Source organism: Apium graveolens, chromosome 1 (genome assembly GCF_009905375.1).
Source record: "Apium graveolens cultivar Ventura chromosome 1, ASM990537v1, whole genome shotgun sequence".
Lineage (NCBI taxonomy): Eukaryota > Viridiplantae > Streptophyta > Magnoliopsida > Apiales > Apiaceae > Apium > Apium graveolens.
In genome coordinates, this window is record NC_133647.1 from 106,887,139 (window position 1) to 106,901,760 (window position 14,622).

Here is a 14,622-nt window from a genome sequence, read left to right on the forward strand (position 1 = left end):
GTTGTTACTTGATCTTCGAATCAGTACTCGATTAAATGACTCAAATCTATTCTTGATTGCTCAATTTGTTGATAATAATCTCTTTGTAATCTGTTATACTTAGTTTGTTCAACATCATTTCGATCTGTTATCATTTCGATCATTTCGATCTCTTTGTTTGTTCACTCAAAACAGCAAAACAGTATCTCATTTTAACTTTGTTTTTTCATCAATTGAGTTAATTGATTCAATTGCTCATTGTTTCTTCAATTCGTAATCAACATTATGGTAGAATCGGGAGGAACAAGTTCTGGTAATGCTTGGACTAGAAATAATCCACTTGTGAGTCAGGATATGTCTAGTGTATTCTATATTCATCCTTCGGATGCAAATACTACTCAATTAGTTTCTGTAAAGTTCAATGGGACTGGTTATAGCAATTGGAAACGTTCAATTATGCTCAGTCTTTCTGCTAAAAATAAGCTAGGTTTCGTTGATGGAACGGTGATTAAACCAGTTGCTTCTCATGTTGATTTCAAACTGTGGGAGAGATGTAATGATTTGGTATGTTCATGGCTATTATGCAATCTGGATGATTCGATCTCTAGGAGTGTCATGTTTTTCAAAACAGCTAGAGAGATTTGGTTAGATTTAGAGGAAAGATTTGGTTATGCCTCCATGACACAGATTTTCTCGCTAGAACAACACTTGACAGAATTGGAACAAGGATCTAAAAATGTATCTGATTTCTTTACTGAGATAAAATCAATTTGGGATGCAATGAGTGATATCAGTCCACTTCCTTGCTGCACCTGCAGAAAGTGCACTTGGAATGTTACTCAGAAAGTGTTACAGATGGAACAAGATCGAAAATTATTGCAGTTTATGATGAAACTAAGTGACAGGTTTGCCACTGTAAGGGGTGACATTCTGATGCAGCAACCTATGCCCATTATTTCTAATGCATTCGGAATTTTCTCTCAGGAAGAAAGGCATCAGTCTTTGTCTCAAGTTACTCAACAGACTGAAGCATTGGCTTTTATGGCTGATAATAAGAAAGGTTTAAAGAAATCTAATGGCAATTACAAAGGATCACAAATTGCTGGTGGTGCTACAGGTTTTAAGAAGAACACATATTTCTGCACACACTGCAATGTTGCAGGGCACAGTGTAGAAAGGTGTTTCAAACTCCATGGTTATCCACCAAATTTTAAATTCAAAGACAGAAAAGTGGCTGCCAATGTCTCAGTAAATTCCTCTGGTATTTCTAATGATAATGCTGTTAATTCTGGGATTTCTGTAGCTCAATATCATCAGCTAATGGATCTTCTTAATAAGCAAAATACCAGTGGTGCCGGTTCTTCTCAAATTTCTTCTTTTGATCATTAAGAGCATGCTCTTCTGGCTGGTAAGATGTGTATGTTGGCTGGTACTTCTAACCTTGGTTGGTTAGTTGATAGTGGGGCAACAGATCATTTTTGTTCCAATCTGAGTTTATTTCTCACATATAACCTGTTACTGGATCAAATGAGTATATTATCATTCCTGATGGCACCCATGTTCCAGTCTTACACATTGGCACTGTCAAGCTTTTTGATGGTTTAATTCTACAAGATGTGCTGCATATACCTAGTTTTCAATACAATTTGATTTCTGTACCAAAACTATGCAGATATATGAATTATATTGTAACTTTTAATGGCACTGATTGTTTGATACATGACCTTTTGCAGAAAAAGAGTCCAATTCTTCTTGGTAGGATGCAAGGTGGTTTGTACATTACTTCTGGAATATCTGTTGATTGTCTCTCCAGAAAAGGTTTTGCTACTATCAAGGATGATCTTTCAATTTAGCACCTCAGGCTAGGACATATGCCATTCAACAAGCTCAGACTTATTCCTTCTCTGTCAACATTCAAGAATACCTCCATCAATCTTATTTGTCAGATTTGTCCGCAAGCTAGGCAGACTAGAAACTCTTTTCCACAGAGTAGTTTTAAGACTTCTAGACCTTTTGAGCTTATTCACATTGATGTATGGGGACCATACAAGATTAAATCTCATATTGGTTGTAATCAATTCATTACCATTGTTGATGACTTCAGTCGTTTTACTTGGGTTCATATGTTAAGAGATAGAACTGAATCTGTCAAAGTTATGCATAATATTTTGGCTCATGTTTCTACTCAGTATAAGGCTGTTGTTTCTACAGTAAGGTCTGATAATGCTCCAGAATTGTGCAAAGGAGCTATGAGGGAGTTATTTTTAGCCAAGGGAATTCATCATCAAACCAGTTGTAGTCACACTCCACGGCAGAATGGTGTAGTGGAGCGGAAACATAGACATTTTCTTGAGACAACAAGGTCTTTGTTTTTTCAGTCAAAGATTCCTCAGAAATTTTAAAGTGAAAGTATTTTGTGTGCAACTTATTTGATTAATAGGATTCCTCTACAAAGCATTAATAATGACACTCCATGTTATCGTTTGAATAAATTGCAACCAAGTTTGGATCATTTGAGGGTGTTTGAAAGTCTATGTTTTGTGTCTACTGTGACGGCCTCAACCCCGGGGTCAGGAGTTGACGTCATCAACAATCACCATAACAACATAATATAATCAATTCCAAGATCGAATATAACTACGACCCATTTTTCTAAGATCTTTTCCAGGTTTAAGTCTGATTTAGGTTACAACTATTACAACTCGACTACTTACACGCAATCTTGACATAACTAACCTAACGCAGCAACTCAACAGACCATCTTTGGTCCAACACAACTACCTCAGAGGAGCCTGACCCGGAAAGCACTGGCACTCTGCCCTGACTACCACGGAGGAATCTTCTATACATCTGCAACGCATATATAAAACATTCTGCAACGGTGAGCAATTGCTTGCTCAGCAGCACCACTATATGAATAACAAGTAAAACAGTTTAAAATAAAGCAGTTATATGAACAGAATTCATAACTTGCCAGAAACATGTAAAACATGTATAAACTGGATATCAAACTAGCATGCTCTGTAAAACAATATCATCAGTAGTGTGTTGTGCATAAAAACCATAGTTCAATTTTAGCATGCTATTTCCATTTTCAAACCTTCCGTTCCCTTACAAGAACCATAAAACCATCTGTCCCGTTACGGGGACCCAAAATCATTTGTTCCGTTACGGGAACCAAAAAACTTGTCCCATCACAGGACCTATAAAAATTGTTCCTCTCCGGGAACCTCAAAATCACTTGTTCCATTACTGGAACCACAACATCATCTATCTCAAACACGTTAATTTGTTAAACAATTTTAAAACTGAATCAATCAAATCTATTGGACGTTTAACGGGTGAAGATAGTTGATCAGTCTACCCTCACCGGACAGCGACTAACGGCCATCCAGAATAAAGAATGTGTTCCGGAACTTGGGAAAAGACTAGCTAGGTCTTTCCCCCACGCTGGACTAATCGGTTAAACAGAATGCACAACCCAATTAGCCACTTACGCAACCACATGTTGGGCCGTTACCGAATAACGGGCCTCTTACGCAACTCCAATAGATCAACTGAATTCCCTTTTTGTCTCTTTTATCCAGTTTCCAAAATCACTGTCACCTATCTCTTTTTAAAACCAATCTGTCACAGCACCCTATTCAAAACTCTTTTCATTTAAATCACATTTAGAGATAGGTGTTTTCAGAAGTTACTTTTCCCCAAAACATAATTTTAAACAACAGTTTCAAATACAGGGGATACGTAACTTAAAACGTTTCTGTTCCATTACGAGAATAAAACATTTAGCTATTCATATGCACTGAACCATAAAAGAATGGTCAGGAGTACTTGTCTTGCAGAGTGTTACGACTATCTCTGATTGACCTTGAACCGATTCGGGACACTCGGCTTTATCGCTTTACTATTTGACTATCCTGGATCCGACTTCAACGCTCAGGTCCTTCGATTGGGAACCTCGCTGCGCTCGTCGACAGATCACTAGGCTATCTTAGTTCGATATCAATTCTTGAGTCCTTCGACTAGAACCTACAGAGCCGAAATACCCTACGTTAGACGTCTAGGTATGCTTGACATATCCTCGCTATAATCTACCCATTCGATATCAAGTCCCGACTCGTACTTATTCACATTATAATAACACACACAATAATCAGGGTTCACGTTCTCGAGAAATCAGTTTGGTGTTTATTTTCAGAAAATACGTATACTCGTCATTTTACGAAATTAGGGTTACTGGATTTTGACATAACATTACCACAACATACAATCAGGTTTCGCACAAGATATATATATATATATATATACTTATTTATACTCGTTCGACGTTCCGATAATTACAGGGTATGTCCTGAATTTCCAAATTTAATTTCCAAAAATTTAGGCAGCACCTCCTCTGTTTATCGTCCTATCCGTCGAACAACTCGACGTTAAATCACAACCAATCAATTCAGTCCAAACCAATCACACAATCTACATTTCACAATTTCTCAACCACCGATTTAAATCAACTAATTATTATTATTATTCGTATTTTGTTTTTATTTATTTTAAAATATTAGGACTCAGAATAATTCATCATGGTCCACCGTTGACTCACCGAAGTTCATTGTCAACGGCGGTAAAACTTGCGGGTACCCGAATAATTTCGGGTTTCCAACGCAACTTCTACCGATTAATTAACTAAATTATCTGCACCACATATCAATTGATTTCATCAAAATTTACAAAAATTAAAAAAAATACAATCAGTTGAATTAAACACACACAAGCGCGTGTGCTTCACCAAATGGAACAAGCAACAGGAAGAACCAAACGGAATTAGGCACGCAACAGATATGCACACAAACACAGCCCCTTACGCCACCACACCCTTCGCCGGAAAAAAAAAGGGGCGGCGAATGGAGGCGGCAAAACAACCAAACTGACCACACACACATATATACATACATGTAAGCCCAAATACACACAGCATCAAACCAGGAGAACGGACGGCGGAGCACTGGCGGTTACCAGAAATTAAAGTCACGGAGGCACCAGTGAAACCACAGAGACGAGAGAGGAGTAACACCGAGAAAGAAGAGAAAAAAAACAAAGGGGGTGATGCAGTTGAGGGATACAGGGAAGGGGGTGGGGTTTGTTTATTATTTATTTGTTTTTTTAAAAAAAAAATGAAAATTCTTAACTCATGCCGCGTGTAAGAAGGGTGCTGGAGAAACAGACACGTAGCAGCTCAACTTCTGGAAAATTAAACACGTAACAAAAGGAATTGATATGACCCGAAATTCACGTTTAATAATATAAGTTTGCGAATAAATATAATCCCGAAAATTCCGAATAAATTCTTAAAGACATCACGAATAATTCAAAATTACTAAAATAAATTCTCTCATAATTTTTGTAGTATTTTAAAAACACAATTCGTACCCGCACTTTACAATTAACAGACCGACCGCACTTAAAATAAATTCATAAAATTACGAGAATAGTCTTAAAATGTTATAAATATCACGAAGTTTATAAATACATAAACTTTGAAAATTTTAAACAATTTCTAAAATGCAACTTATACCCGCTTTTTAACAATTAACGAAATAACGCGCGGGTGAAATTAACTCCGAAAATTCCCAAAATAATTTTAAAATTCTCAGAATAATATGAACTTATTAACATATAAGTTTTATAATTTTTGAAGATTTCCATAATTAAATATGGATTTTACCATTAAACACACTCATAAAATCATTTATAAATAAATAATTAATGAAATATTAATTTCTCAATTTTATAAAGTCCTTAAAATAATTATTGAAATTATAAAATCATAAAATTAATTTTAGAGACAATCCAAGTATTCATGGAAATAAAACTGCAATAACACCATTTTTAAAAATGATACAAAATCATACAATTCATTGGTTAACCACGCAATTCAACTCCATACACTAGTAATCACATACACATAGTGACAGAGTAATAACCCACTGACGGAACCCACACAAATATTTTATTTAATTCTTTACTCCATAATTACACATTTAAATAATAATAATAAAAATATACGGGTCGTTATATCTACTATTGCTGATCATAGAAGTAAATTTGATCCCAGGGCTAAAGCTTGTGTGTTTATGTGATATTCTTCTTCACAAAAAGGATACAAGGTACTAGATTTATCTTCTGGTTGTTTACTGGTTTCTCGGGATGTTACATTTCATGAAACTCATTTCCCATATCATTCACATGTTAGTCCTACCCTATTTTCTTCAGATATTTACTTACCATTCGGTTAGTTCTTCTTGTTCTACTGATGAGCTTTCTGTTATGACTTCTGATATTGACATGTCTTTAAACTTAGACTCTTCACCATCGAACTTATGTGATCTTAGTACAATTTGGTCTGAGTCTGACTCAGTTTTACATTCTCAGCCTGGTCACATTAATCATATTGATCAGACAAATGCATCTGTATCAAATATTGATTAGACAAATGCATCTGCATCAGCTTCAGAACCTCGTAGATCTGCTAGGCTTCATAAAACCCCTTCTTATTTGTCTGATTACAAATGCAATGTTGTCACTGTTTCGCCATATTGGTGTAATTTGGTGGTTTCCCCTGTTGAAAATGCACATTGTGATATTTCTGAACCAAATTCGTATTTAGAGGCTTCTAAACATCCATTGTGGAAGGCCGCTATGGATGCTGAATTGCTAGCTTTACATTCTAATCAAACATGGGAACTTGTACCATTGCCTGCTAACAAAAAGCCTATTGGATCTAAATGGGTGTTCAAGGTAAAGTTGAAATCTGATGGTAGTTTAGACAGATGTAAAGCACGTTTAGTAGTCAAAGGGTATAATCAGAGGTATGGTGTTGACTATCAGGAGACTTTTTCTCCTGTTATCAAGATGGGGACAATTCGAATTTTGTTGGCACTAGCTGCTAGCAGAAAATGGCAATTACATCAGCTTGATGTAAATAATGCTTTTCTACATGGTACTTTGAAAGAGGAGGTGTACATGATGGCTCCTGAAGGTCTTGATAACCCTTGTCATCTTGTTTGTTTGCTCAAAAAATCCATTTATGGATTAAAACAAGCTTCCCGAGAATGGCATTCCAAATTAGTAGAAGAATTATTGTGCCAAGGTTTTGTTCAGTCTAAAAATGATTATAGTTTGTTCCTTAAACATCACAACAATCTAGTTTGCATAGCTGCAGTATATGTTGATGATGTGATCCTCACTGGAGATTATACTGATGCTATCTACAATATAAAGAAACATTTGGATTCTATGTTCGGTATAAAGGATCTGGGATTGTTGCATTATTTTTTGGGGATCGAAGTGGCCTACACTACATCTGGGATTGTTATCTCTCAGCAGAAACTTGCTAAAGAATTGCTGGCAGAAGCACATTTGGATGCTTCTCTACATGCCACTTGTACTCCATTGCCAGTCCATTTGAAGCTTTCGAATAATGGTGGTATTTTAATCTCTAATCCTGATGAATACAGATCTCTTGTAGGTAAACTGAATTATCTTACTAATACACGTCCAGACCTTTCCTACACAGTTCAAACATTAAGTCAGTTCATGCATGCTCCTAGGACAACTCATTTTACTGCTTTACAGCACACTTTGCGTTATCTTAGTGGTACCATTAAGCAAGGAATTATATTGCGTGCTTCTGATCAGTTAAAGCTTCAGGCATTCTTCGGCGCAGACTATGTTCTGTTACAGGCTATGTTCTTCTGTTTGGTCAATTACCAGTTACTTGGAAATCAAAGAAACAGGGAACAGTTTCTCGTTCATCTGCAGAAGCCGAATATCGAGCCATGGCTTCTGCAACAGCTGAAGTAACTTGGGTGGTTCATTTATTACTTGAGCTTGGGGTTACTGATCTTAAACCTGTTCAATTGAATTGTGATAATCAGTCGGCTATCCACATTGCAAAGAATCCAGTATTTCACGAACGTACTAAACACATTGAATTAGATTGCCATTTTACAAGGGACAAAGTAATGGAAGGTTTGATTCAATTGACTTATCTTCCAACTAAGTCTCAGCTTGCTGATCTTTTTACCAAGGTGTCTCCTTCTCCACACTTCACTACCCTGCTTTCCAAGTTGGGTGTGTCAATACCACCTCCAACTTGAGGGAGGCTATTGAAAGAAGATACTACTCTGCTCACTTACATCATGCTTACATTCATCTGATGTCACAACATTCTTCCATGACAGCTGTTAGTTACAGCTGTTAGCAGCTGTTAGTTAGGAATCAGTTAGGTTTCTATATATATAGACTAATGTACCATAGTAAGAATAAGATGCTTATCATTTTTCATTCTAAATATCTCTATCAATCTCTGTAACATTCTCTCTGAGAAATAATATGTGAATTGATAACGATTACATACTGTTCATCTTCTTCTTTTGTACAATAGATCTAAGCTTTCATTTCCGCAATGTTTATAGTTTTATCATCTCATTAACAGGCCGAGCTTTATCTATTTTTTTAACGAATTAACCAAATTGACTTTTTCTATTACATAAAAATTGTATTCAAGCTTGAATTTATTGACAAATCGAGTCACGCTCGAGCTTCTATCAAACAAAAATGAGTTAAGCCGAACTCGAGCACTTAAACCCTAACAAACAATGTGTGATCGCTAAAATTTAATTGAAAAAATGGTTGAAACCCGGTTTAAACAACTTATAATCAGTTTTAATATAACCGAAACTCAAATTGTAATCTATTATCCTTAAATAATCTAAATAATTCGTGGATTAAATATTTAGTTGTTACTATAAATTTAAATGTTACGAATATTATTAAAAATCAGTATATATTTATGTTTATTTTCGAGTTTTAACAAACCGTTTCGCGCTGAACTCGATTAGATTTCGCGCTAAACTTGGCACGAGATCGTTAGATTTAAAGCATACATTTTTGAGTTTGAACTCGAGTTCGAGTTTGAAGTCGAGCTCGAGTTCTTAAAAAATTGAGCCATTATCGCATCGAATTCAAAATTACTCATAAACGGTTCAGTTCATTTACCGTTCTACTTTTTATAATTGAAAATTAAATGTTTCGGTTAAAAACCGGTAAGGTAAGGCTAGCAAGTCACACATGTTTCAAACATGTTAAAATATTAATAAAAAAACTTGGAAAACATGCTCCTCATGTTCCTCTAATAATTTGAGATTTTACCGTTACTGATTTTCTGACATGTATCGGAGTTCAGATTGACGGAAGCACTCATATATTCGGAGGACTCGGATTTGACTCTGTATAAATAAAATACAACACATATTTATGGTCTAATTAATTTAATTTATTTTTAAGGATTTTATTATATAAACTTATAATTATATATCAAAACACTTTAAAATTTTTAATAACTTAAAATATATTATTATGACTTTATTACATTGCATTTATTAAGTTACTCAGACTTTATTAAGTTTCTATAATTTGCACATGATTAGAGTATATCTAACAATTAAAAACCCTTAACTAACAATATATGTCCAACATTTCATAAAAAATATATTGTGAATTATGTAAAAAAGAGATCACCTTAGTTAGAATTTTAGTTGATCCATCTCTATAATATGTATTTGTTCTCACTTATGCAGATCCATAGTTATATTTTACATGCTTTAACAAAGTTTACCTGATCATTATATTATATTTCGTGTATCTCAAACAAATATTAACAGTCTTCTTTCAGAAGAGTATATAAAGGTATTAAGAAATATTTTCAATTTTTTTGTTTGTAAAAGTATGAACTTTATAATTTTATATAAAATATTTTTTTAAAATATATTACTTTTAAATATCTCGTCCGAAGATATTAAACTGCAAGAAAAAACTAGAGGGTCATCCTTTTTGTAACAAACGGAGTATCATTTAGTCAACTATTTTAATAAATATCATTAAAAATGCTCTTAGGACTAGATCGGGCAATTAAGATAGTCGGATTGATTCCGGATCGAATCCACTTTGAATTATAATATATTTGAAGACAATCACATCGGATCAGATGTGATTCAGTTCAGATTAAATTCGCCTATGATATTTTCAAATCATTATTTATTCACTTTTCTTATTTATAAAATTTTTAAAGAAAATATTAAATATATTATTTTTAATATATTATAATATATTTTAAAAAATTATGTTATCATAACGTAAATAGGTTACCTTGTTTGTTTGAAAGTCAAAGCACTTATATGTTTGCTCCACATGTTTTGTTGGAGACTTTGATATATGATGCAGCGTTTTTATAAAAAAAATTCTTTATTTCAAAGAAAGCGTGAATTTTATTTCTTTTTTTTTGAAATAAAACTTCTCATTGATCATTGAAATTAAATAGGTAGCATCTCCAACAATGAGTTTGGTGGAGAATAGAAACAATTAAAGTTATCTAATAAATTCGACTCTTTCCCTTTATGAGCTTTAAGGATATAATTATCCGGAAAATAACTTGTTTTGAACACACGGGCTACAAGAAAAGTCGGGTTATGACATAATCCAAATATGCTTCCTCAAGAGAGCTAGGTTGAATCCAAGTAAATTCTGAAATCCTAAGCCATCAGTACACTTAGTAGTTGCCATCTTATCCCAAACAAGCCACCTTATGCTCTGTTTCCATTATTTCCACTCGAGCTCCACCAGTACCCCTTCATTAATCTCTCAATTTCAATACAAAGAGACTGTGGTAATAAAAAATACGAAATGATGTAAGATGGTATTGATTATTCCATAACCGTTTCCCCCGCTTTAAACATCATTTTATGATTCCAATCCTGAATTTTCCTCCACACTCGCTCTTTAACATAATTGAACACTGATTTCCTTGATCTCCAAATGAGCAAAGGAACACCGAGATACTTACTGTTACCTAAAGCATTGTTAATTCCCATAATATTTTTAATCATTTGTTGTTTGTCTCTTCTTACATTTGCACTAAAAAAATATTCCTGACTTTTAGTAGTTAATAACTTCGCCTGACTTACCCCCATATTCATTCAACAAACATTTAATTGTAGTAGCCTCTGTCTCAGTAGCTTTGAAGAATTAAAAGATATCATCGGCAAAAAGTAAGTGAGTTATCTTTTGGGCATTTGGACTTACTTGACACCCCGTTATAACTCCATCAGCTGCTGCATTAGTAAAAGCATGAGATAGGCCTTCGACACAAAATAGAAACAAATACAGATACATGGGGTCTCCTTGTCGCAATCCACACTTTGGGATTATAGGACCTACATTGCTTCCGTTCAGAGCAACTATAAACTCACCGTTTTAACACACAACATAACCCACCTGATCCATTCCTCTGAGAAACCCATGTTCATCATTCTGCATTTTAAATATGACCGGTCAACACGATCGTAAGCCTTAAAGATATCAAGTTTCAGAGCTACCTTGTTATCTTGACCTCTCTTCTTCTTCTTCATATAATGTAGAGTTTCAAAAGCGACCAAAACATTTTCAAAGCCATTTTTATCCGGGACAAACGCTGATTGATTTTTAGAATTAACAACTGGGAGTAAGCTCTTTAATCTGTTAGCAAGCACATTTGCTAAGATTTTATAAAGAACGTTGCACAAAACTATAGGACGCAATTCTGTCATTCTCTCTGCATTTTTTTGTCATAACATTAGAGTTGTGTCATTTAGATTAGTTGGGATTGCAACATCCTCCAACCAGCCTCGACAAAAATTAAAAATTTCCACTCCAATAAGGTCCCAAAAATATTGAAAAATTGCGAGACTAAACCCATCCGGACCTGCGGACTTGTCTGGGTGCATTTGCTTGACTGCCAATGTAAACTCTGTAAAGGTGATATCCGATGTAAGTTTAGCATTCTGCTCATCTGTAATAATACAACTCCCAGTTTCCTCTCTCTTCATAATAGTATTATGATCAATACCTGCAAAAATGCCATTAAAATAATTCACTGCCATTATACACATATCTTCATGATTATTGACCAATACCCCTTCATCCTAGATAAGATGTGCAATATGGTTCGCTTTCTTCCTCTTCGATGCAGTGGCATGAAAGTATTTCGAGTTAGTATCACCTTTTGTTAACCAAAGTAAGTATTAAACTCAAATGAAATAAAAAAAATCCAACTAAACGATTATGACTAATTACGGAAAGCACCACTTCTTTCTTCTGGGCATCATTTGGACTTGAAAAGAAAACATCCATCTGGTTTGGATTTGACGAAAACAAACTTGCAGCTCTAATTGCTTCAGCTTGACTAATACCAGGTAAACTAGCAATCTCAGTTAAAATTATTTTTTTTGCTTGACCGCCTCTGTTTTACGTTCTTGAGTGGCATTCATTATTTTCGCAATCGTTGCCAAATGACTGCTCATATCCTTCATAAAACCTGTAAATTCACTAGCCATTTGATTGGATGTTAAATCTATAGAATGAGTAGGTTTCTTTTTCTCACAGCTTTTTGGAACCTTTTTTTTTAATTTTTTTAGCAGGAGCTTGTAATGGAGCATCGTCGTCACTATAATCATTGTCCAGATTCACAGCCTCCTCAAGATTATGTATAGAGTCCTCTGGCAATTCAGATGCAGTACCGTTAGCTCTATCAACTCCAAAAATTAGATCTAACCTGTCAATATAAGGGAAATGAGTCCTCCACAATCCTCCAGCTTTGGAATGATTCTAAAAAAATGCGTGTATTATTAAAATGATATAAATATTTCAATGATTAATAAATTAAGTTACATTTCATTTACCTTGTAAAAATCATCATAAGCTTATCTCTCACAAACAATCATTTTTGTTTGATCATCCCACTGATACCCAGAAGTTTTGTTTACCATTTCACAAATAACAACATACTTATATTTGGAGCTTTTAACTTTAGATTCAATGTGGGGAATAGCTTTCAAAGCACAACCAGGAAACTTGCTGTTCAACATAAGCTCTAAGTGATTCAGATAGCCATTTTTAAAGCCTCTTTCTCCTTGTTGGTCTTTCCATTGTTGGTCAGTACTCATATCCAGTAAACAATTAGTCAAATCTTCTTCTTCCTCTTTTTTTCAAAAACGTTTGTTCCTCCTCCTTCCACTATTTGAACTGTGACTACTTGCATCCATCCTAAATAATATTGAGACATAATACATAGAAAAATATTCATATTACATGCCCCCTAAAAGGTGTAAGAAACCCCTCACAATTTATGTACCCGCATATGCCAAATAGTAACAACCTGAAGATAATAAAAAAGAATAAATTTAGTATGAATATTGATAAACTCACTCGATTTATTATTTTTAGTTATTTTTATTACCTTGAGACACCTTCAGACCGTTACACCTAGATATTGCATCTCGTAGAACACGGATATCATGTGCGGAACCTTCCCATCCAGGTAAGACAAATATAAATTTCATATTTGGTGTACATACACCTAAGACATTCATTGCAAGATTGCTTTTTCGTGTTCGATATCGTCCCTTCTCCTCATTTTTTGCATGCGCGCTAACAAAAGTACCATCTAGAGCTCCTAAGCAATTTTACAAAATTTAAATATAATCTTTTATACTCACATATAAATCATTAAAGTTAATTATTTAATCAAATAAGTAAATTTTATATATTCCAACATGTACCTCGAAGGATTTCCATCTATTTGATTTACAATCCTCTATTATTGGGGCAGGCTTTGTCAGTAAATGTTGATGTAACTTAAGAACCACAGGAAGGCACAAATTAAATTGTATGCTCACACTTTCTCTGCTTCTAAGAAAATATATTTCAACCGTCCTATTTTTTTGTAATAAGGCAATGCTCTAAACTCATATTTCAAGTACTTCTCAATCCCCCAATATCTCTAACCATCTCACAAAGTACAAAAAATATTTGTCTGTTCATACGTAACTGGCTTTTACAAACAACATCACTATATATGATCAACTCATTCAGATTATCTAGCATGTGACGTTTTTTACCTCTACTTCGATGTATTTAATGCATAGACACACCAATTGTATGCAACACCAACACTACGCCATAGATTGGATTCCGCAACCGTTCACACTAGGGTTGCAAAGAAAAGTGTAATAATAGCCTTCTAAACCCATGTCTATCGCAACCCCTATTTTTTGATGTTGCGGTATAGTCAAAATGTGTTACCAAAATGACATAGATGATTATAGATGATTTTTTAATTTAACTAATTAATAATTAACATAGAAATGATATAATAATTGAAATATATTCTTTAATGTAACTCAAAATTATTATTTTTTTAAAAGTGATTTTAATAAATTAATTTATGGACTTTTGTAGAAATAAAATATACGCAAAATAACTAATTTTTTAATATTTAATAAATATTAAATTTCTTTTACTTGTTTAAAATAATTAAATAAATTTCAATAATTATTTTAAAATATTGATTAAATTCTCCAAAAATAATTTTTTAATTAAAAAATCAAAGTATGTAATAGATTTGAATTTATGAAAATAAATTATAATAAATTAATTATATAAATATAATGTGTGCAATTTAAAAAATATTATAGACTAAAATATTGAAAATATCATTTAAATTATGCAAAATTAAATATATTAGGCGTTGTGGTTGAATTTTGGGTT

At 33.8% G+C, this 14,622-nt stretch overlaps 1 protein-coding gene across 1 annotated transcript; it reads left to right on the forward strand.

Annotated features, from left to right (window-relative positions):
* The first annotated feature begins 264 nt into the window (after window positions 1-264).
* LOC141696022 (uncharacterized) lies at window positions 265-1,368 on the forward strand. The gene has a single exon (XM_074500238.1). The coding sequence runs from the start codon at window positions 265-267 to the stop codon at window positions 1,366-1,368; it is 1,104 nt and encodes a 367-aa protein (XP_074356339.1).
* The last annotated feature ends 13,254 nt before the right edge of the window (window positions 1,369-14,622 follow it).